At 50.9% G+C, this 23,303-nt stretch overlaps 1 protein-coding gene across 6 annotated transcripts in view; it reads right to left on the bottom strand.

Annotated features, from left to right (window-relative positions):
• Nucleotides 1–1,271: 1,271 nt before the first annotated feature.
• The window catches only part of GATA3 (GATA binding protein 3), a 28,680-nt gene continuing 6,648 nt past the window's right edge, over nt 1,272–23,303 (bottom strand). The window contains exons 1-6 of one of the 6 annotated variants that reach the window (XM_034643905.1): nt 21,841–21,928; nt 19,590–20,233; nt 16,677–17,213; nt 11,148–11,293; nt 6,631–6,756; nt 1,272–2,755 (exon numbers count right to left, since the gene is read on the bottom strand). In XM_034643905.1, the coding sequence (XP_034499796.1) occupies nt 2,471–2,755; nt 6,631–6,756; nt 11,148–11,293; nt 16,677–17,213; nt 19,590–19,830 (1,335 nt within the window). In that variant the 5' untranslated portion in view covers nt 19,831–20,233; nt 21,841–21,928 and the 3' untranslated portion in view covers nt 1,272–2,470. Of the gene's footprint in view, nt 2,756–6,630; nt 6,757–11,147; nt 11,294–16,676; nt 17,214–17,337; nt 19,032–19,589; nt 20,234–20,277; nt 20,348–20,661; nt 20,916–21,840; nt 21,929–23,303 lie in introns of those variants that run through there. The other 5 variants (XM_034643907.1, XM_034643904.1, XM_034643906.1 and 2 more) reach the window with 5 other exon arrangements.

Below are 23,303 nucleotides of genomic sequence, written 5' to 3'. Positions count from 1 at the left end.
TAGGGATACAATTCCCTCAAAAATATTTGAGCAATATTTTAGATCTACAATCCTGTTCTGTTTTTTTCTAGATTAAACCCTCTTTCTCATTGCCCTTCTAGTGTCTTCTGTGTAAGTGAAGTCAAAAGGAGGGAAAAAAAAAGAACAAAACCACGGAAACACATGATAACGCTCTAACGAAGACACTGAATCATCGCTATCAGGTATATTTTAGATCTTTTGCACCATCTTCTAGAAATATCTTAGAACACCAAAGCAACGGACAGAATGATAAAATGACACTTCTCTGAAGGAGTAGGACCAGAGACGCCGGTATCACCGGAGTCCCTCACACAAAATGGAGCTGGAGTACTGAGTTTGGGATTTTTCTACGTGTGTGCCACCAACCCCCCACCATCCCGCCCCAAGAATGTCAAGAATTTGAACTCCCAGTTCTTAAGGTGAAAGAGCATGGACTCAAATCTGTTCACGAAGAAAGGCGGTGGCAGATCCTGAGACATTGGAGCTACGCGAGAAAATCTGCCAAATTTAATACGGCAACAGATGATGAGTTCCTCCGGTGCTTTAGAAGTAGCTGAAAACGACATTCCGAGGGCAGGTCATTAATTAGGAGCCAGTAAGATCTCCGTTTGCATCTCAGTTAAGTCTCTAACTCCTTTATTTCAACATTTAGCTTTAGGTTTAAAATATTTGCTAAGAAAGCAGAGAGGCGATTTAACAGAGATTTTAAAATGTGTGCCATTAGTTACACATTCTGTCAACAGAGTAAAAGGAAACTATACAGCGTAAGTTACAAAAACGGTTATTTCGTGTGTCGCAAACATGCCAATAAACCCTCCACTGCGGTCTTATTCGATTCAACAGTAGAAAAGCAAAACAGAGATGAACTCAAGCACCAGCCCAGCTCCTTCACATCCTGCAGAGAAGCACGAGGAATCCATCATCTGCAGTCCACCTGTGAATATCCGCGAGGAAACCTTCCCCCTTGCTCCTATGAGGAGACTTGGCTGCCCAGGCTCTCGGGCCAGCAGGAGAGGGGCTGCAGCTCACAAGGGGACACAGAGGTACTCCGGTCCCCCCCCCGCCCCCCGAGGGGAAAAAAAAAAACCTCTGGGCTGCAGAGAGAGCTCCAAAGATGCCCGGCTTCCCAAAGGAATAAATGTTTGCATTATTTCCTAGTGAATAACTTAACATGTCTGGGTTTTGTTTTTAAACTAGCTAGAACTACCAGATTTTCTAAGAGCTTGGCCACCACTTTGATAACGATGTTATTTGGTTGTTTTAAAATATTTTCACTTTATTTTTATATTAGTATTCCAACAGACTGCATGAAAGGCAATGATCACTAACACAGAACACAACGGAAGCTAACATCAGCCAGGCTGCTCTCAGGACCCCGTCTGTCCGGCCGAGGTCGCTGGCATGCACGTCGGGAGCTCATACGTTGCTACCCTGACAGCCCAGGCTGCGGGAGGCATGAGGGAAGAGACAGAGGCCGCTGTACCCTTAGAAGCTAGTTAATAAATATCACCCAAAATGGGAAAGAAGCCCTCCAGAGCACAAGCCACCTTAGGTCAACTGAATGTCATCTAGTTTATTCAACCAAAAAATTGAGAAAGAAGGAAAATATGAAAACAAAAAGTAGCTCTTAACACTAGCAGTAAATAAATTTGTACAACAATTCAGTCTGTATAATATGATGAAATAAATCTACATCTTTTCTTATTGTGGTGCTTTGAATTATACATACAAACAACAATTACAGGGACTTGCTCACAAAGCCAGTAGGCCTGAGCGAGGCTCTCGGACCCCCTCGATGGCAATGTGTGTGAGTGGCCACAATCACCGCCCAGAACTGACAGAATTTCCTAGACGGACGCCCACCGGACGCCCACCGCTTTGAACAAATGATTTGCCTACGACTTTTTTCTTTTTTTTTTTTTTTGCTTTTTTTTTTTTTCCTGTTAATGTCCAACCACTGTAACCAGTGCAAGGACTCAACACTGGCCGTTTGTCCGTGTGAATAGCAGACCTAGTTTCTTCTTAATTTCCACACTTGATTTCCCCCGTATTCCTTAAAACTCTTGGCGTCCTTCATGCCTTTCTTACAGCTACGCAATATGATAACGTCTTCTTCAAATGTACAGTATTTTCTTACAGTATAAGTTATATGCAATGTTCAGCATGGTTTCTTTTCTTTCTTTTTTTTTTTTTTCACAGCACTAGAGAGACCCTGATAAATAGGGAATAGGAGTCTGAATGGCTTATTCACAAATGGGATCCAGATTCAGTGATCGAGAACACAGCACAGTGAGCTCGTCTGCAAAAGTGGCAAACGCCATGTTGCTTTCTGCCTTCAAAAACATAGATCCATCGGTTTGCGGCTTCATGATACTGCTCCTGCAAAAATGCACGTAGGAGGGGCTGGAGGGACTCTCGCCGGGAGGCCTAGAAGCATCGAGCAGGGGCTCTAACCCATGGCGGTGACCATACTGGAAGGGTGGTGAGGTCCGAAGGAGAGGCTGGACGGGGGGTGCATCGGCGTTGGAGTGGTCAGCATGTGGCTGGAGTGGCTGAAAGGGGAGATGTGGCTGAGAGAGGACATGTGTCTGGACAGGGCGGCCGGGTTGAACGAGCTGCTCTTGGGGAAGTCCTCCAGCGTGTCGTGCACCTTTTTGCACTTTTTGGATTTGCTAGACATTTTTCGGTTTCTGGTCTGGATGCCTTCCTTCTTCATGGTCAGGGGTCTGTTAATCTAAACAGAGATCAATTTTTTTTTTTTTTTTACTTTTTGGCTGGCTCTGAAAGGGCACAGGCTGTCACCCCTCAACACGGTCGCTCTGCCCGCCCCACACCAGGGATCTGCTTTCAGGGGCCCCTTCCTCCCCGCCCCCTCCTGTCTCCCTCCTGAGGACCCCGAGTCCTACAGATTCTGTGGCGAAGTTCCGACTGTCCAACTCTCTCGGTTGCAGCGACCGAGCGATCACAGGTGAGGTGTTCCAACGCAGACAGTTTTAATCACATTCATCCACATCAATCATTCGGGGAAAACGTGCCTCGGGAAACTCCGCGTTCCCAAGGACCGTATTCTCGAGACCCGCCCCATACGACTGCATTTCTCTGGTAACTGTTTATAATAACTGGTCTGATTTCACCAGAATCTCCTTCGAATATTTCATGAGAATGGAGGCAAGGAAGGAATCTTTAAGAGGGAATTAACATTGTGTCTCCTCGTCGGAAATCTGCACTAGGACCAAGAAGGAACTGCCAATGCGATCGATCTTGAGAGTTGAACTCCCTCTGCCTGGAGAAACTAGGGCTGCACCCCTCTCCTAAGTAACATTTGGATGCCTCTCTTCTGCCCGGCTTTCTCGCAGTAAGGGGTGCTGTAAAAATCTTCCCCTGGAATGTGTAGGTTTGGGGGCCGTGTTTTAATGCAGGGTGTCTTTTCAGAAGGTGGTCTCTCGCCCCCATCACCGCAACCGAGCAATGACTCAAAGTTGCGATTTCTGCCTAGTTCTGACTCTGCACCCCTAACCAGTCAAACAGCCGAACGACCCGTCACCAAGTACTTGCTGTAAGCACTTTGGGGCCTGCACAACTGTGCTGGCATGAAAGCACCCTCATCCGGAAAATCAGAGAGCAGGAGTGAGCTCCAGGAAAGAGACAAGCAAGGGCCTACTCTGAAGGTCTTCAATGAGCCTTCTGCATCCGAGACAGCTTACCATCTCTCTCTCTTTTTGAGAAGCCTCTGTCTGTTTTGTTTTTAAACTGCATTTGCTGGGGGTGGGGAGGCGGGTAGAATCAAGAGAGGGGACTTTACAGAGCAAGCAGAGATCGCTCCCCACAAGAAGTCAGAATCGGAGGCACCTCACTGGCAGACATCTGCCCCATACATCAAACCACGCATGTAGCCACACATCAGGGAAATGTGGCAAACCAACTCGAGGAGGGAATGTCAGGGTCCCAGTCGTTCCTGACTCCTCTTCCACCCGGGTCCTCGAGGGTGGAGGAAGAGAGGAGGCTTGCCTGGCTCCAGGATCTACCTGTCTGCTCCCCAAGCTACAAAAGGACAGTTAAGGAAGACAGAACCCAACGGCCAAGAGCAAAGGCTGCCAACAACACTTCTGGGAACAGCAGACACACGGCCTCCTGGGGTTGAGCTGGGAGAGGTCACCCCAAAGAGGGGTACAGAACCACATGCTGGGGCTGAGACCCAATTCCCTCTTGTGCCAGGAAGGTAGAAGGGCTAAAAGGTCACTGCCAAAAGAATATCTCAGGGTTCCTTCTTCAAAGTGACAATCAAGATAAAGATGCAGCTTGCAGAGGTGATAGGAATCTACTGTCACATCAAATCTTCCCCCAAGATAATGTCTAGACACACAGCTCTTTACGTGGATATCTAGATATACACAGCCAGATATCTAAATATAATATCTGGTTACACAGATAGCAGCACAAACCCAGATAACTAGTCTCAACACCACCTAGATACACTGATCCTGTGATAGGTAGTTATCGAAACACCTAGATAAGAAGAAAGGAACTAAGTCATAGCATACATGCACAGGTATCCAGATGGGCATAACAAACATGATGCAATGGGAATGTTAATAGATTATAATCTCCCATCGTTAGATACACCTAAATTGCCTCCTTTTGTGAAGTCTTGCTAAACCAGAGAAGATGGAAAAACCACTCCTGTTGGGGAGCAAGGTCCTCTCCCAGCCACTGGAGCCCAGCCACGAGGTCGGGAGCAATAGTTAAGAATAGGGTGGGAGTGAGCAGTGAAGATTTGATGAGAAATCAATGTCCTTCAGAACTTTCCTTAGATCGGACACAGTTGAGACCATATCTCCATCATGGCTAAGTAGTCTGAGAAATTTATGGCTGGTTAATTTCCCAGCCTTCCTGTGCTTCTGTGGGAAGAGGAAAGAAACATCTATATGCAGCCAATTCATTACTTTGAATTGAACTCTGGGACATGCTGAGATGAGAAAGTGTTTACTTTCCACCGGTCCCTATCAGTCCTAACACTCCTGCTCTGAAACCAGTCCTGGCTCTTCCGCTCCATCAGCCATGTTCGTTGGCACAAGACACTCTGAGTCATAACACCTTCAAGTACAACGGAAATAAAATAATTTCTGCCCTGTCTGCATCATGGGACTATCTGAGGCTCGAATGTAATCAAGTAACTTGAAAGTTCTTTGAAAACCATAAATTACAGCCAAAAACAATCGGGAAAGGCTGTACCAATGGCCGAGTAGCCCAGAAACTCTGATGCCCCAAATCTTCCAGATTTTAATCACAAATCTGTTTCTCTCCACTGCAGGGAGCAGTAAATTCCCCCCAAAGTGAAAACGGAACTCGGGGTTCACTGCTGATAAACAGGTATAGGCTGCAGACCAGGAATCGAGAGACAGTGACTAGTAAGACCAGAGCCGTTAGGCTGGGCATCGCACAGGGACCGTGGCAGGAGGGGATGACATGGAAGGCAGGGACAGGAGTGTCACGGGGTCCCTGGACATGGCAGCAACTTACTCCCAAAAGGCAAAGAAGTTCTCCTGTGACTCAAAAAATCTGACCAGAAAAGCTTCCTCCTCATTCCCAGGTATTCCTGGGTGAGACAGAGTCCCTGCCAGAATGGCCCTGAGCAAGAAGCTTCTTCCCCATTCAGCCCCAGACTTTGCCAAAGTCAGATTGGCAAGGAGACCTTAGCAGAATCCAAGCAAAAGAGGCGAGTGAGAGACACAGAGAGAAAAATGGCCATTTTCTTCTTTGGGATGAATTAAACTTCAGGTCTCATTAGGTCATGACCTATCAGCCAGAGTTTTTCAGACAAACAAAAAAATACCCGGATTTCTTTTGTTGTTGTTTTGAACGTAAAGATATTACAAGATGGGAGCCCCCCCCCCCCCCCCCCCCCCCGCCCAGTGAAAAGATTAGAAACGACACAGCTATGCTCAGGTGACCGGCTGGCAATTCTCATTCTACAAAGATTATACAGACGAGGAGACAAGAGTTTCTCTTCCCTGGTATGGATAACCTCACTCGGCTGCTCTCCCCCAGTCTCTGCGGCTGAGGACAATGACATCGGAGGAAATATGCCAGATATTTCATTTCCCAACTTTTATACAGAGAGTCCATTTAACATTCAAAATGCAGGTAGGCGAGGCTGCTCCCCTCGGCGACGGACCTGTCCCGTCTCAACACTGCATGGGCCACGCACACAATTCCACTCCATTCTCCCCACCTTTCCCCTCCCCTCTCCTGCCTGCCCTCTTTCCCTCTTTTGCAAAAAATAGGTTTCAACTGCAAGGAAACATCAAACGGTAACAGTTTTCCAAAGGGAAGACTGGAAAGCCCAGGCCAGGCCCCCCTGAGGCACTGGATGCCCACATCGCCCTGCTGTCCACACAGACCTGGGGCGCGGGGTCGTCCTTGGCCCCACACTGTCCCGTCTCAGCACCGCCATGGGGGACAGAGTAGGTCCCCTCTGACGCTGCTGCTCTGAGGTCTGTGATTTGGCCCAAGGGAGAGCGATCTGATGGAGTAGGGGACCCGGAGCGGGTGACGCCTTCTCCCAGGCACCCCCAGGAAAGGAACCAGGTCCGGTCCCGGGACACTTACATTGTGAAGCTTGTAGTACAGCCCACAGGCATTACAGACGGGGTCTCCATTGGCATTTCTTCTCCAGAGCGTCGTGGTGGTGGTTTGACAGTTCGCACAGGACGTACCTGCCCTTCTTGCTGCCGACTGGGAGTGGGGGGCGGAGAGAGAGAGAGGGTAAAATTGAAACAGATGTGAAATGGGTTTTCAGAACCACGGAGACACACTTACAAACAGAAAAAGAAAAAATTATCATTGAAATCAAAACTAGCAAGTGGCCCACATGAAAGTAATAAAGATCCCCAAAAGCTGCCTCAAGACGAAAAATACAGCCAATCCACTGGCATGGGGAGCATGTCACACGGTCGTCAAGTGACCGGAATTTCACCTGCCACTCTGCGGGGCCGAACCGGGAGGCTCAGAGAGCCAACGCCACCTCCTCTGAGCTAATGGTCCCCTGAGCCTCGTCCAGCAAAGTTGGCCAGATGTTTAACTTGTATGGGTAGCAACTTTGAAGAGCTGTGGTACCAGGCTCTCAGGACCCCTGAGCCCTGGACTCCCAGGAGGCTTTTTGCAAGGACAACTGCCAAGATCAATTCTCACCAAGGCCGCTGGCCATCACAACACACTAAGAGCGAAGGAAGAGCAAACCCAAACATCTAGAGCTCCTGACAGCTCCCAAATCAAGAAATGCTGGTTTAGAAAAAGAACAGGGGGCCCTCACGGCAGGAGAGTATCCGCGCCTCTGTGTGTGTGTGTGTGCATGTGTGGCAGGCACCCACAGGACGGGGCCACTTTGGAAGCACCAAGCAGGACATTCTTCGTGAGCCAGACCCCCAGCAGACCTGCAGCAGCCCTCCACTGGCACGGCCCAGCCCTTCCGGGCTCAGGTCACTCCTGGTGACCACCCCCCTCCTTCTGGGTAGGTGGCTTTCAGTTCATGAGCCAAACTGAAAAGAACGGAGAACTCTAATAATCAACAGGAACCCCCCCCTCCCATCCTGCTCTCATCTCATTTCACCTTCGTGAAATTAGGTATTTCCTATTTGCTGTTCACAGAGCCCAAGAGTTGCTGGTCAGATGTCAGGCTCGGCTTGAGTTTTAATTATTTGATTGTGTCACTGACTTCATTTCCTTTAAGAAGAAGATTTTTCTTTCGCTTTTTGGCGCACTTAAACTTACATGGGTACTATTCTCTACATCCACGCTTTGAGGGGATAAAAAATTTTTTTTTAATTCAAACACTTTCCAAAGAAAACGAAGTGGGGTTCCTCTTAACATATACCTCTGTCAATTCCTCCCCCCTCCCCCCGGCCTACAAAGGCAATTTTAACTGCAAAAGAAGTATTCCCCAGCTCTGGACTCAAATATATTATCAAAGGCCAGAGAAGGAGCAAGAATTCAGCTATCTGTGATCTAGAAAATTCCGGCATGTTTATAAAAGCCTGAGTTGAAACTAGAGGGATCGTGGTATGCTTTTCCATCAATATTTCCTCAAGCAAAAAGTTAGGCCACACACCCAGAGCTGCCAGATATGGGAAACCTCGTGGCTATTCTGAATTAAGCCGACGGATTCCCTTCCCTTCAAACCACTAAATTGTCCCACAGATAGGCCCCTCTTTCCTGCAAGCTTAAAGAGCAGAGCTATGGCTTTTATTTATTTACTATTATTATTTTTGTTATTCTTTATTTTCTGTGTTTTAAAAAAACTGGGAAGTAAAAAGAGCGCTTCTCCGTCATCACTGAGAAGGTCCTACTTTCGGGCTGTCCGTTTTGGAAACAGTTTGCCATAGTCCAGGGGCTTCGCCTCTGACCCCGCACGTCCGCGCGCACCTGCCTTATGAACCGTGCTGAGCTGAGAGCGGACTAACTTTCCCTTGTATACTCTTGGGAAGAAAACGATACAGAAAATCAGAGCTTGATGATTCTGACAAGGATGTTATCGTGTCATTATTATTATCTTCCTGCACTTTTTCTTGAATACAGAAACTGAAATAGAGTCAATGAATATCTACGTGGGCAGCAGATTTCCTAGCTCAGCAACTTTAAGGTGTGCTTCGAACGCATAATGCCAGGGGGTAAAATTCAAGCTCCACGCGAGCAGGTCCCCGGTGCCCGGTGCCGTCCTTCCCAGTATACTGACAGTAACGTAAATACAAGCGGCCTCAGAATACATCTCCGGTCCACAGACTTGATGCGAATTTATACACAACTTCTAAAAGCCACACTGTTTGGTTCACTAGCAGGAGACAAAGTACATTAATAAAGCAAGCTCTACTCAGCTGGCCGTTAGACATACGGAAACCCTGGCAAGCCTCGGAAAGAATATTCTATGGATCTCCTCTCTGGTCATTTCTTCTATTTCCTGCATGAGTTTATTCGGGGTTAGACAGGCATCTCATGGAAAAGCTAGCTACATTATGGGCTGGGTGGTCTTCAGCTAATCAGCAAACGTGCACAGATAAAATAGCAAAGTGGGGAGGCGGGGCTGGCGTGAAAGAACAGGAAATATAAGGAAGAAGAAAAAGAAAGTTCTAGGTACTCAGAAGCCAAACACATCTAAGGGCTAAAAAAAATATATATATATATCCTGAATGTGCTCTGAGTCGCTCTCTGGAGCATATGAATTCTATGGAACCAAAAATATAAAAACCACCCAGAACAGATGACTAAGACAGAAAAGACAGCTTAAAATGTGACAGCCAATGAACTCCGGAATTAAAAGCAATTATTACTCAGAGTTCTAGAGATTTCTTACGAAAGGTGAATGAAGACAAACGTATATAAAATGCAAGTAGAGCCCTCGGATGCAAGCTGCCCAGAGAGAAGAAGCCCCAAGAAAATGTCAAATGCACTCTTGCTCACCAACCAGCCCATAGTCTGAGAATTTATACCCTCTTTTTTCTTCCTTATTTTTTTTTTTACCTTAAAAAAAAAAGTCCAGTTATAAGGATGGTACCATGACTTATTTTAACAAGAAAGTTATTGTTGTTAGTTTTGTTTCTTTTCCTTTCTTTCTTTCTTTCTCTTTCTTTTTTTTTTTTTTTTTTTTTTTTTTTTTTTTTTTTTTTTTACTAAGACCAGGTTTGAGTGATTCAAAACATTCTTTTGTGGTGCGATCATATTCATTCTGCACTAACACCTCCAGCCATTTTTTTTTCAAACACTTGTTCTGATACGTTCAAACATCTTGATGTTTAGGTTGGGGAAGCTGAGTTGTTGTTTATGAGTTATCTCCAGTGCTCAGATATCCGGCAGCTTTTTCCTAGGAAGTTAGCTTTGCACATGAGAGAAAGGAAAAAAAAAATACCCAAGTGCATGGGGACAAGTGGGGGGAGGTTGAGAACACTGGAGAAGGGGGCAAAGATCAGAAGGAATAAAACGGGGAGACCGAGGATTGCCAAAAATTAAAGTCACGTGGGCCCCTCCATCCCTAGAAAGTTTTTCCTTCTTCTGAAAATGATGTGAAAGGTGTTGAGTTGCACTAAAATCTGATGGAGTTGACAAATAATTCTTTAAAAAGAATACCGAGGATTTGTTTCTCCTGTCCCCTCCCCCCCACACTTAGAATTTGATGGATGCAGCTTTATCCACTCATCTGCATGGGGAAATTCCCCTCCCCCACTCTGTGCTTGGTGAATGTCATCACCACAAAAAGCATTTTGATCTCTTGACTGTGGTTAGGGCTATCATTTGCCAAGCCTGCTTCTATTTGTCCGTTAGATACACTTGCTATTCCATCCGAGCCTGAGGTTCCAAAGACAAGTTCACAAATGAAATTCTCCTGCTAATTTTCCTCATAAATTGCTCAAGTATTCCTAAGGGTCAAGACATTTGAGAAAGAAAGAAGGAGGGGATTAAAAACCGTCACCCTCCCGGTAGAAGTTCAAAGGGGAAATAAGAACAAATGTTACATGAGACCAAGAGGCAAGACAGGAATCACAGGGCTTTTCCCAAAGGCATGAGCTGTGGAAAGTCTTCAATCCTTAAGACCAGGAAAGAAGAAAAACTCAGCTAGACTCAGTGGCTGCTGCTAGTGAAATTCAGCGAATGGGCCCCAACGATCTTAAAGCATGGGCACAGGAGACCCCTCCGTGGCAATGAACCTGTGCTCACTTCCTAGGGAGGGGGGAGTCTGCCGCCTAGGGATGTGTTCTAGGTGGTTCCTGGTTCATGCATCTGCACATAACACCTCTCCGTCTGTGGCACAGCCATTATCAATGAATCTGAACTCAGTTGCCCTGGTTCCCTCTCATTCTATTTGTAAACACGTTAGAGATTTGATAACCAAAAAGCCAGCATCCTTAAAAATCTGGTAAGTGACTTAGGAAATGTGAAAGGGAAAGAGAGAGTGAGCGAGCTTTTCTGTATATCTAATTTGAGAAAAGAAAAAGGGGGCAGGGGGGAAAGGATCCCAAGCAAGCTGACATGATTTTGAGCTGTCCTGCCAATTTCCTGCAGAAAGCTCTCCTTCCTGAAGAGAGGAAATTAAAAACACACAATGGCTCGTGCTGGATCAGTGTTTCTGGAGAACTCACCAGCCTTCGCTTGGGCTTGATGAGGGGTCGGTTCTGTCCGTTCATTTTGTGGTAGAGCCCACAGGCGTTGCAGAGGTAATGCCCAGTGCCATCCCGCCGCCACAGCGGGGTTGAGGTGGCCCCGCAGTTCACACACTCCCTGCCTTCTGGAAACAAGACCACACATAAGTCACTTATGGAAGGAACACTGACAGCACTCAGAAGGAGGGAATGAAAGCAAAATTGGGAACTTTTTTTTTCTCCTCTCTGCTCCCTCTGTTGGGGAACTTTCCCACCACCTCCCCCTATCTTCCCCCCACCGCCTCCCTTAATATGGCTCCCGAGTGGGGAAGAGTCACCCTCTGGCCCGGTCAAGGCTTCACCATTCCCGTACACCGTTCAGCTCCCGCCCCATGCAGAGGCTCATGAATAAACAGCAGCAGAACCTTGCTCTGGGCCTGCCTGACTTGATGGGGAAGATCGAGCCCGGCCAAGAAAGAAGGCAAATTGCAACTTGAAATAGTGCCCTGAGAAAATTCTAAGTCCTGGACTGTGGCAAAGCAAAACATTCCACTCGGTTCCCTCAAAGGAAAACAAAGGGGTCTGTCTATCGAGATCAATTAAATCCTGACAATTAGGATGGGGAAAAAGGAAAGATTAATCAATGGCTAGATACAGAAACAGATAATAAATCAATGAATAGATTGATCCATTGGCTGATTGATTTTGAGGACCCAAGGCTTTAGATTTTACTTCCAATAAAACTGGAAATGTCCTCAGCTGGCAAATAATAGATGAAGACCCCGTGGGGTCCCCTCATTCCCCCATCACCTTTTCTCTTTCTAGAAGAGGCCAAGGTTTTCTGTAATTTGCCAGCCACTGTGACCCACACAGAAGGCGAAGTATGACCCCAGCTGGACCAGGCCAGGAGGTGTTGGAGGGAAATACCCCTGGAGATGCTGGCGGGAGGAAAGGGCTGGAAGGAGCAGCATGAGGGGCAGATCAGGAGAACAGCCAATTTAAGAGACGGAGGGGGGCGGCCTCTGGACAGCTCACTAACCAAGGCCTTCCTGCAGTTGCTCTTTTTCAAAAAAACAAACAAACAAAATAAACAAAAAAACCGGCCAGGCCGGTTCACTCCAGGGGCAGGAGAGTGACCCAGACCCATCTCCGGAGGGAAAGCTCCTGGAGAGAATCCCTCAAAATACCATTTTAGGACCACGGGGCAGTTTGCTCACTGATTTCTTTCCAACTTCTGTGGGAGAAGGAAAGGGAGGACCGTTTCTGGGAGAACCTGCCCAGCTCTTGGGGGGCCTCATCCTCCTGGCGGGCATGTACCAGCATCTCTGCCAACCAAGCCAGACTGGGAGGAGCTCCCCCCTCCCACCCCACCCCTGCCCGACCCTGCAAAAGCCAGTAGCCCCACTGAAGCTGGTCTCCCAAGAGGAGGAGTCGGGAGAGGGTTTCGCTTTCTCTGGGGTTGCTAGGAGGGAGGTTTGGGAGGATGGCAGGGGACAAGATGAGCCCCTAAAGGTTGTTTCGTTTTCTGAGCTTGATCGGCTAATTCCAAACTACCAGGAAGCCAGGGTGGAAGAAGAGAGCGGGGCAGGCTGCTTGGGAATCTGGAGGACTCCCTACACCGGGAGAACAAGGCTGACTTGGGGGCCTGGGCCCTGTTTGGCCTTTGGAAATCCCTAGGCCAAGTATGAAGGACGTGGGGGGCGGTCACACCTGTAAGCCTGTTGTTTTTTTTTTTTTCCTCCAGGGACAGGTTCTAGGGAAGGAAAGAGACTTTCAGAAATGGAGGGTTTTGCCTGACATTGGAGCTCATAATGGTGCTGACTAGTTTTTGTCCACTTTCCTTTTTCAAAAAAAAAAAAAAAAGATGATGATGAAGAATGTAAGAAGTTAAGGAAAATGTTTATATATATATATCGTCTGTCAAATTCCAAAAAGCTGTTCAACCCAGGGTCTACACAGAGCCTCCCACGAGCCACTGGCGTTACCCACAAACTCAGGCGCTGCTGAGCCAGGAGCACGTGTCCAGGTGCAATATCTACCGGTCCTCAGAAAGGCTGGGGACCAAATTGCATGGACACCTTCCACTGGAGTCAGAAGCCTGTGGCCTGGCTGGCGGGACGAGGGGGAGGCACGGAGGAAGGAGAAGAGGGCAAGTGTGCGAGGAGGCGCCTGCTGCAGCCCAGCCAGGAGGCGGGCAGGCCGGGCAGTCCCCGTGCCCACGCAGGCACCAGGTCAGCCCCTTCTGGGGGCAGCAACACCGGCCTGTGCTGGCCTGGGGGGGGGACTCAGGCCCACTCCCCATGGGGCCGAGACAGGGGCCTCTCGGGCCCCTGCCACTCTGTCCCTTGCCTGCTGGGCAGGGAGGGCTGGGCGAGGTGTCGCCGGCCCCCTCCTCCCTGGCGTCCCGCAGCTGGGCTGGGGTGGAGTCCCCGCGGCGGCGGGCGTGGGGCCCGCAGCCTGGCTCCTAGGCACCCGGGGCTGGGGGATCTCCCGGCCTGACGTGAGTAGTCTGATTTCCTTTCCTTTGTCAGCCAGCGGGGAGGATGACAGCTTCCTTTTTAGAGGGACCTTCAGAACTAGCAACGGTTGCCTCTCCAGCCAGGCTCTGCACACTAGAGCAATTTTCTGTCTTGATTCACTCCGCAAGTTTGCGATTGCCTTGTCTGGCTTTTTCTTTCTTTCTTTCTTTCTTTCTTTCTTTTTTTTTTTTCCTTGTCTCATTGTTGCCTCTAGTCTGTGACTTCAGCAAACAACCAATTTTCCTAATGGAGGCCTTGACTGTCTCCTGCTTTCTTTCCCTCTCCTCGCTCACTGCCTGGTGTGAGCTGCTCAGACAGCTCTCTCTCTTAGGTGACAAGAACCACAGAGCTGCAAGGCCTCCTGACGTTCGACAGCCATTTTCGAACACCCCCCTGGCCTCCAGCTGAAATCCCGAGACCGGGGCTGGATGGAAGGAGTAGGAGCTGGGCCGGAGGCTGCTAAGGGGAAGGTGGGGCAAGATGCCCCCCGTCAGAGGAGGGTGGTGGGGGGCGGGGGCAGTCGAGCAAGGGCCCTTCGCTAAAAAGCTTTGTCTTTTGTTTGCAGAAGGAGACCCAGCACTGACAGCCCGGCGTTAGAAAAGCACGAGGTGCCCTAACCACTGCTTCAACCGTTCCTCCAAAATGCAACAACCCCTCTCTTCTCCCGTCTCTACCTTCAGCAAGTGCATTTGCACAAAGTTCAAAAAGAAAAAAAAAAGCAACCACTAAACCCCAGAGAACTCCCTGAAGAACTGCTGCCATTTCCACCCTCTCTACCCAGAAGGGTCTAGAAACCCTCCTCCCTACTCCCACACTCCCGAAAGTCCCAGCTCCCTGGCTGCCCAGGTGTGCTGCTCTGGGGTTTCTGACTGTGAGAAAGGAATAAGAAGGAGGAAGTAAAAAGCCAAATTGAAATATCTTCTCTCCTCTCCCCACCTACCAAAAAAAATAATAATAATAAATAAAAAGTAAAAAAAACATACATATATATATATATATTTTTCAATAGGTCCATATGTGCTCCTGGTTCTGGTTTAGGGTAACTGCAGCCCTTCCTCCCACCTGCCCACAAATGTTCAGGGGCTTGAAGAAAGAGTGAGAGAAAGGAAAAGACTAGCTGAAGGCCGAGGGTGTGCACACAGAGGGGAGAGAAACCAGAGGCTCTGGAAAAGTCGTTCTGTCCCCTCCCCTACTCAAACCACCACCCCAGCCTCAGATACCATGATATTCCCCCAAAACTTTGCGCTACCAGAAAAGAGAACTTAAAAAAAAAAAATTCCCATCGCTACCTCAAAATGCATCGGTTTGCTCTCTTTGCAATCAGTCCTCAAGCCCTGATCTAATCCCGGCTTTCCTGAGCCAAACTGAACCCCATTTCTCTGGAACCCTCCACTCCACGCCCAAGCCCAGCCCCCGGCAAGGCAGCCTGGCCACTTTCCTCCGCCTGTTCTCCCTTCCTCTTGCTTTCTCTTTGACTCCACCAGCGAGCCTACCTCCCTCTCCCTCAGCCGACTTTCATGTACTGAACATGCAGGTCTGAGTTCTTCTGTCAGCCTAACCGCATCCGGACTCTATTAAAGTTCCTGGCGCGGGATAAACAATGTAACTGTCGCGTGCAGCAGTCTGAAAATAATTGGATTAGCTAAAACATATCAACTAAATAGAGACAGTCCTGCCCAGGCAGTCGGAGTGAATGTCACCCTGGAAAAAACCCCTGAAAACTGATCTCATGGTCACTGGGCTCCCAGAGCCCTCCCTCGGAAGTTTTTCAAACCCGGGTTTTGCAAGCCCGGTTGCAAGGCTGCTCGTCCCACCCATAAGAGACAAGTGATTTTCACCACTTCTTTGTATATAAGAACGCTATAGACAGCGGCAGAGGTGAGACGTTGGAATGAGTCAGGACAGACAGACCCACCCCGAAATGGACCCACCCAAGGAGACAGAACAATCTTCGAAAAATCATCTTTTAAACTATAGCTGAACCACATCTGAGAGAATCCCAAGGTCTCTCAACTACTCGGTTAGAAGCAACGTTGGCGATGTATTATTTTATTTTGAAAGCCAAAATATGTTGTGTGGGTTTGGTGGTGGTGGTGTCGTTTTTGTTTTTGTTTTTTTCAAAGCAAGCGTCTACAGCCAGAGAAAAAAGATGCAGCTCGCTTTTAGACAGGGGGTGCTTTTTTTGAGAGAGGATGAGCAGAGAAAGCGGAGATCCGCACCTAGGGAATGTCGTTCCGTCCTTCCTACCTCCTGTGGCTTCAGATCAGTGGAGGAATAGGTCCTAAGACACCTTCCTGCCCCTGCCTGTGTGCCACCACAGCTAACTGGCCCCCTGGACAATTGATTTGCACTCCAGTTTCCCCAGGGCAGAGCCCACGTCTCTCCCAGAACTGAGGGTGACAGCCCCTTTTTCTACGCAAAGAATATGTGAGCTGCTTTTGCCAGGGTCCTGCCCCCCCCCACAAAAATATACACATGCTTTATTTATCCATGTCTGTATAAAGCGCTGTCCTCTGTTGCCTGCATGACCCCCTCTGAGCTGAGCCCAGAGGAACAGGCAGAAGGCCTGCAGAGGCCAGGGGGTCAAAGGAGGGACCTGTGTTTGTTTAGGTTTGAGGAGGTTTCGTTTTAGCATTAAACACTAAAGATTTATTCCCTGGGCTTTCCATTTGGTCTTGGAAACTGACTAAAGGTTACTGGCAGAACCCAAAGGTCCCCAGGCAGGCAGGACAGGGTATTTGTTTTTGTTTGTCTTTTTCCTTCCCCAGCTCATGGTGTGTGGGGGGGTAAATTAGATCCCACTTCCCCTCTGCTCTGAGGACTGGAATGAGATAGGACACACCTCATTCTTTCCCCCCGCTGGAAGAAAGGAAAGAAATCAAATCTCAGAAGGGTCTGGAACACCAGCCAGCTCCCTGGAGGGGCCAGACTGCGGTTCCCTCCTCCCTGCCCTGGATGTAGGAGAAGGGAGAGGTGGGAAGAAGAGGGGGGCGGGGAAGAAGGTTCCTACCTGTGCTGGATCTCGCCTTGGGCCTCGACTTACATCCGAAGCCGGTGGGGGAGCCCCCCAGCAGGCTGCTGGGCGGGAAGAGTCCGGAGCTGTATTCGGGGACGTAGGGCGGGTACGTGGTGATGGGGTGGTGCGCCGACGAGGCGGCCCCTCCCAGGGTGGTCATGCTGCCCCGCGAGTGCGTGGACTCGAGCTTCATGCTGTCGGGCAGCGGCACCTGGTACTTGATGCACTCTTTCTCGTCCTGCCGGCCCGAGCCGGCCGAGCCCGGGGTGGACAGCGACGGGTCCGGGGAGACGTCCTTCGGCGGGGTGGGCGGGAAGGTGAAGAGGTGAGGGCTCGAGTGGCCGGCCGACAGCGAGGAGGACGAGGCCGGGGGGTAGACGGAGAGCGGCCCCGGGGAGCCGTGGTGGATGGACGTCTTGGAGAAGGGGCTGAGGTTCCAGGGCGAAGCGGTGTGGTGGCTGCCCAGAGCTTTGCTGCCGTCCAGCCAGGGCAGGGATCCGTGGAGCAGAGGCGGGCGGCACACCTGACTCCCTGCGCGGGAAGGGGGGATGCAAGAGAGAAAAATGCCGGTGAGAGCCGCTTTGGAGGCCCTCAGACACACCTGAGGTTCTCCCCCTGCCACCCCAGCCTCCCTGCAGAGCAGTCCCAAACACACCTTGGACCTGGGCGCCGGCCCACTCCTTCACCCAGGCTCCCCCAGAGTACCTTGGCCAGCACATACTTAGACCCATGTCTCCCACACGAAGGTCCCATCAAATCCAGCAGAATTAGGGGCCTGTGTCTGACACCCAAGAGGTGCTTGGAGGGAGTGGAGAGAGCCCCTGGGCATATTTGGTCTCTCCAGATACACTTTCTAAATGGCATCCCCTGAGGTCTCTCTCTAGAACCTGACTTGATTTATTGGTTTCCTTCAATGGCCCAGCGTCCCCCATCCCAGACCTAATCCCAGCCAGCCCGATAAGAGTCGGCTGGGAATAATGAGGCCCGATGCTGCGAGCCTGGGCACACAAGGGCTCCCCACCAGAAGACCCGGACCCCAGAGAGAGGCCCCGCTCCCGAGGCCCAGTGCAGGAAGGAGGGTGCTTGTGCTCGGAAGGGAAGAGAGGGAGCGTTTGGGGGTTACTTTCCAGTAACCCTGCTTTAGTGCTTTCTCATAACTGGCAAGGCCTGAAATGGGATTTGCAAGGACATTTTAATTTCCCAGACTGTTGGAGGAAGTTTCCAAGGCTGGACCCTGCCTTTCTCACCGTCCCAAATCCTACAGAAGGAAAATAAAGGAAACCCCATATGTGCCCTCAAAGTTGGGATTGCAGCAGTGCCATAGGTGACTTTTCACCTGCGCCCCTGGACACAAAATTCCTGTGGACGCATATATTTCACTTCTCCACAGAGCACTGGAAATACACAGTTTTCAGACGGCCATAACTCAGACACGTCCATACACCCTGAGAGGGGTGCATGCAAACGACAAGTGCAAATCCACACACTTATTGATCTTTTAATCCACTACCTGCCTCAGCATCTGACATTCTATTTACCCATGAAGAACAATACTGAAACTAAAATCTTGAGAGAGGAAGGGGAGGGGAGGGGGAAGGAGAGTTCTCTGAACGCCAAGGGTCAAGATTCAATGTTATGCAGGAAGTACTATAGTAAATAATATTAAGTCTGCATCTCCGCATTTCCACTGAACCGCTGATCTGCACAGAACAAGGGCAAAGAGCGCCCCATCCGCAGAAACAATTGTTTAAAACCTGGTGACAGCGGGGCGGAGGACGCCTGCTGCAGAGGGGCTCTGTCCTCGGCGCCGACGCAGGCTCTAAGTAGGGGGACCGGGGAAGACCTCAATCGCCCGGACTAAGAGAGACTTACATTTTCCCTGCCTGAGACAGTGCCTCTATTTCTTCTTTAGGAACCCACTTACACTGGAAAGCTGAGAGCTCCCCCCACCCAACTACACAGGGCTGCATTTCTTAACCTTTCAGAACTCGTCTCAACTTTTCAAAGGTGAAAGAGAAAGAAAAAAAGAAGAAAGAAAAGACAATTGGAATCTCTCCCGCATAAGAAAGAAATCCCGGTGGGTCCTAAATCTTTGGGAGCCTAATGGGACTGCTATAGGCCGGAGGAGAGAGAAAGACCAGGGTTTGGGGGAGCAGGCAAGGAGGTAACCTAAAAGCAAAGACGCAGGAAAATTCTGTGCAGCCGGGAACCTAGGAAACTTCAAATTTCTCCCATTTAAGACAGTAGTTTCTCCACCAAAACCCTCAAGTGCCAGCATTCCATTCCCCAGAGCCAAGAGGTAGCCGACCTGCCTAGAAACCGAGTGCACTCGCTTTGGGGAAAGGTCAAAAAACAGGGATGCGAATTGAATTTCTCTCGGGCCTTTCTGAAAATGTGCCGGAAAAAAGAAACTGAGGCACGCTGGCAGAAGCCCCTCCACCCCACTCCACCCCACCCCACCCCGAGAAAGAATACAAGGTAACTGGGGGAGCGAAGCCCTCTTTGAAGGAACCAAGTCCGAGCCGGGTTTGGCCGGGGCCGGCTGCGGGCCCACGCAGCCGTGGCCGCAGAGGCAGCGCCTCGGCCACCGGAGCCCGGCACCCCGGAGGCCCCTGAACCCGCGGCCGCACCGGGAGAGAGGGTTGCAGTCGGGCGCCTGCCAGGTGACCGCCAGGCCCAAGGCACAGCAGCCGCGGAGACGCCTGCTGCGACTTTTTAAAAACACACTCTCGCGGCGAATGAGACTGCTTCCTCGCCCATTTCCGGGCCCCAATTTTTTTAATTGTAGCAAGAACGGCACTTGGGGGCTTTCGCTGGATCTCCCCACCCCCTGGCCCCTCCCCGCCTCCCCGGCCCGGGGGAGCGGCGGCGGCTGGGCGGGGGTCCCCGCACGCGGGGCGGACTCACCGTGGTGGGTCGGAGGATACCTCTGCACCGTGGCCCTCACGGAGTTTCCGTAGTAGGAAGGGACGTGGTTGCCTTGACCGTCGATGTTAAAAAGTACATCCACCTCCTCGGGCAGGGGGTACTGCGCCGGGTCCATGTAGGAGTGGCCGAGGCCCGGGTGGTGCGTGTCCGGGTGCTGCCCGTTGAGGACCGCGGGGTGGTGGTGGCTCACCCAGCGCGGCTGGTCCGCCGTCACCTCCATGGCCCCGGCTGCGCTCGCGCCCTCTCGCCGGGCCCGGAACTAGCGCGCGGAGAGGGAGGGCGGTCGGGCTGGAGGGTCGGGGGTCTCTGAGGCTCTGCAGGTGCTCCTGCCGTCGGAGGGGCGGGGGTCGTTGAATGATTTGTTTTCAGTGGGGCAATAGGAAAGCTGGGGAGGAAAGGTGAGCAAAGGAGATTTTTTTAAAAAAAATCTTTAAGCAGTAGTTTAGCTAAGAGAAGAGGAGGAAGAAAAAAGAAATTCCAAAAAATAGGTACGGAAGGATAAAGGGGGACCAAATTCTAAAGGGGGGGGAGGGTGAGCGAAGGTGGCTGGAATTCTGCAAGTGAGGCTCTTCTGCACCGGGGCTTCCTCGGCGGCTGCGAGGCTGAGGCTCTCCTCGGGTCACCTGCGAAGGAGAGAAGGGGGAGACCTGGATGAGCTCCTAAGTACCTGAGCACCTGAGTTTATGAAGTGGCACCACCTCCCCGCGAGCCGCCCGGCCCCGCGCCCGCGCACCCAGGACACGCGCACACACGCGCACTCGCGCACGCCTCCTTCCGAGCGAGGCCAACCGGGACGCGGCCGCCCAGGGAACGACTCCCAAGTACATCCCTGGCAGCCCCGCTCTCCCGAGGGCCCTGCACTGACTGAGCGGTTCCAATTCGGCCGACGGCTCGCTCCCCCCGGGGACAGCGATCCCGGGACCTTCCTTCCAGGCCTCTAGCAACTCTCCAAAAGAGGAGGGCTGAGTTTAAAGTGTTTTAAAGTCCTCCCAAATGGAGCAAGAAGAAAAAAAACCAAACTTAAAAAAAAAAAAAAGTTGCCAGTACCAACCTGGGTAGCGAGGAGCAGAGAGGAGGAGGAGGAGGCGTGTGACCTGGGAGAGCAGAAACTGCTCGGTCAGATTGCGTGGCTCGCTCTGTCGCGCGCGCTCTCCGTCTCTCTCTCTTTTCCTCTCTCTCTCTCTCTCTCTCTCTCTCTCTCCCTCTCTCAGTATTTTTTTTTTTACAGGGAATGCATTCTTTCTGAAAGTATCAAGACGGCGCCAGGCAGCTCAGTGTTCGCAGACAGCTGTGGCGCGACGCAACTTAAGGAGGTTCTAGTGTCATCCGCGCCGAGGGGGAGGAGCCTGGCGCTGGCGAGGAGGGGACAGGATCACCAGCACAAGGAAACTGCAACCCAAACCCGCTCCAGGACCTCACCCCCCTGCACCCCTCCGCCCCTGCTCCCGCCCCTCCACTGACCGGAAGGGGGGCGCCGCGGAGGGCCGCCCCGGCGGAGGGGCGGCGGGTCGGGTGGGCAAGGCCCGCTGGGTTTCGGGCGGAGGGGGCGGGCAGGAGGGAATTTGCGCTCTGGCCCTTTAAATGTGCCTCCCGCTCCTGCCAATTCATTCCGGCTCGGTTCATTATTCCGTGCCGGGTAAACTGGCCTGCCCCATTCATAAAGTCTATTTCTACAGGCAGCCTTTCTTTTTCAGACTTTTTTAAATGACCAAACTTGTTTTTAAATTCAATCCAGGGCATTTGGGAGCTTATTGATTTGGCGGTATGTGCATATAAAACTGATCAGAAAAAAAAATTTTTTTTAATGCCAAAGTCCCTTTGAGATTTGCCTCTGGAGAGAATTGCCTAAGAGACAGGAATGGGGCAAGAGGAGTAACCTTTATTGGAATGTCCGTGTTACTTTGGTGGTCGCTGTCAACATTCCCCCCAGCCTTTTGTGTTCACAAGCCCCTCTGGATGGACGTTTCCGCTGTTGCAGCTGTCCCTTCCAGACCTGATATTTGTAATCGATGCGTGCTTCTGACTTGAGTGGCAATAGGGATGGAAGAAAATGAAAGGGAGAGAGAGAGAGACGCTAACTAGCCCCCTGAGTACAGTGAGAGTGATTGCAAAGAAAGAATTCGGGTCTTCGTTCCAGTTACTCAACTTTTTCCTTCACCCCGCCCAGGGCCCTACTTAGTCTGGCTCCCGGCGTTTTTCCCCAGCGGAGGAACCAGCCCCTTCCACCTACCCCCATCCCGGCCGGCGGGCAGGACTGCGGCGACCTTCCCCGGACTCGCTCAGCCGGGCCGGGCCCGGCAGCCCCGGGCGGAGGGGGTGCGGCTCCAGAAGCCCCAGCGAGGGGGCGGGGCGAGAGGGGCGGGGCCCTAAAGGGGCCAATCAGCGGGCGAGGCTGTGGTCGGGCCGCGATTGGCCGGCCCCGCGGGCTCCAACCTTCCCGGCCTCGCTTGGTCCTTTGAGCCACTGCATCCCCTAGCGGCGCCCAGGCTCCTGCAGCAGCCGGTCCCGAAAACGCGGCCGGGGCGAGCAGGGGTCAGGCGGGAAGAGAAGACTCAGGTTCCACCCTCTGCTCACCCCAGGGCAATGTGTACAAGGAGAGTGTGGGTTCCCCCGCAGGCTATCCCACGGATGGTACCAAGAGCTGGATTTGGGGTTTTATTTGAATTGAAGCCATTAGTCCCTCTTCGCTTCTCTCCCCCATAAAATTCCCTACAAATACAAAAAGTCGAAATAGAAGAGACCGTCCCTAAAAGTAAGTTCTGGAGGATTCCTTTCGTGCGGTCAAGGAAAATCACCAATATTCAGCCTAACTTGGTGTGTGTGTTGGGGTGGGGGCGAGAGATGTCTTGTTTCAATACACAATCCTTGTAGAAAGATTAGTAAAATTTATTTGAGAGTAGTGGAAACGTGGGTCCTTCCGATCTTGGGTTTGGAGCTTCTCCTGAGTCTCCGTCATCTTAAATCTGATGTTTGTTAGAAATCAGGGTTGTGTTTCTAGATACGGGACAGGAAGAAAATTCCTAAATTAAACACACGCACCACCGCCCTGCCCCCATGTTTCTCCTGAGCCCATTTAGTTCCCGTTTATTAGGGCGGCCCAGTAAAGAAGCATCGATTTTTCTTTTCGCTCTGACCACTTCTCTCTAGAGCCAGCCAAGCTGCCGGCCTCTGCTCCTGCTCACGGTGCTCTCCAAACCTTTTAATTATTTAGTTTCTGTCTACCATCCACCGGAAACCGCTTCATAAACAAGGACGGACGAGCGTGCACACATTTTTGCTAAAAGTCCCCGAGATTAAGCAGAAGGATGGAAGCGTGGGGGGAGGGATGGAAAGCGCTTCTTGGTGCGTCAGCCCGGGACGAGGCGACGCTAGACCCGGACCCCGGTTCAAAATCACGCGCGGAATCCCAAATGTGGCTTTTTGGTCCGAGACCTGGATGTCAGGGAAAAGAAAAAAGGGAGCCATCCTCGGGAGAAAAAAGCTGCTGACGCCAGAACTTGAAAATGTTAACTTGTGAGCTTAGAACAATTTTAAAAGACAAAGGGAAAATATTTGTGAGAACGAGGCCTTCCGGTGCGGCACCTCTCCGATAACGCACAGAACTTGGGGGGCGGGCATTATTCGTTTTAATTAAAAGCACCGAGTCGGGCTGCGCAGCGATGGAGAGTCCTCCCAGCCCAACCCACCCCCACC

This window comes from Ailuropoda melanoleuca, chromosome 15, assembly GCF_002007445.2.
Source record: "Ailuropoda melanoleuca isolate Jingjing chromosome 15, ASM200744v2, whole genome shotgun sequence".
Taxonomy (NCBI): domain Eukaryota; kingdom Metazoa; phylum Chordata; class Mammalia; order Carnivora; family Ursidae; genus Ailuropoda; species Ailuropoda melanoleuca.
The sequence above is the reverse complement of the archived record's forward strand: the minus strand, read 5'-3'. Positions and strand labels throughout refer to the sequence as shown.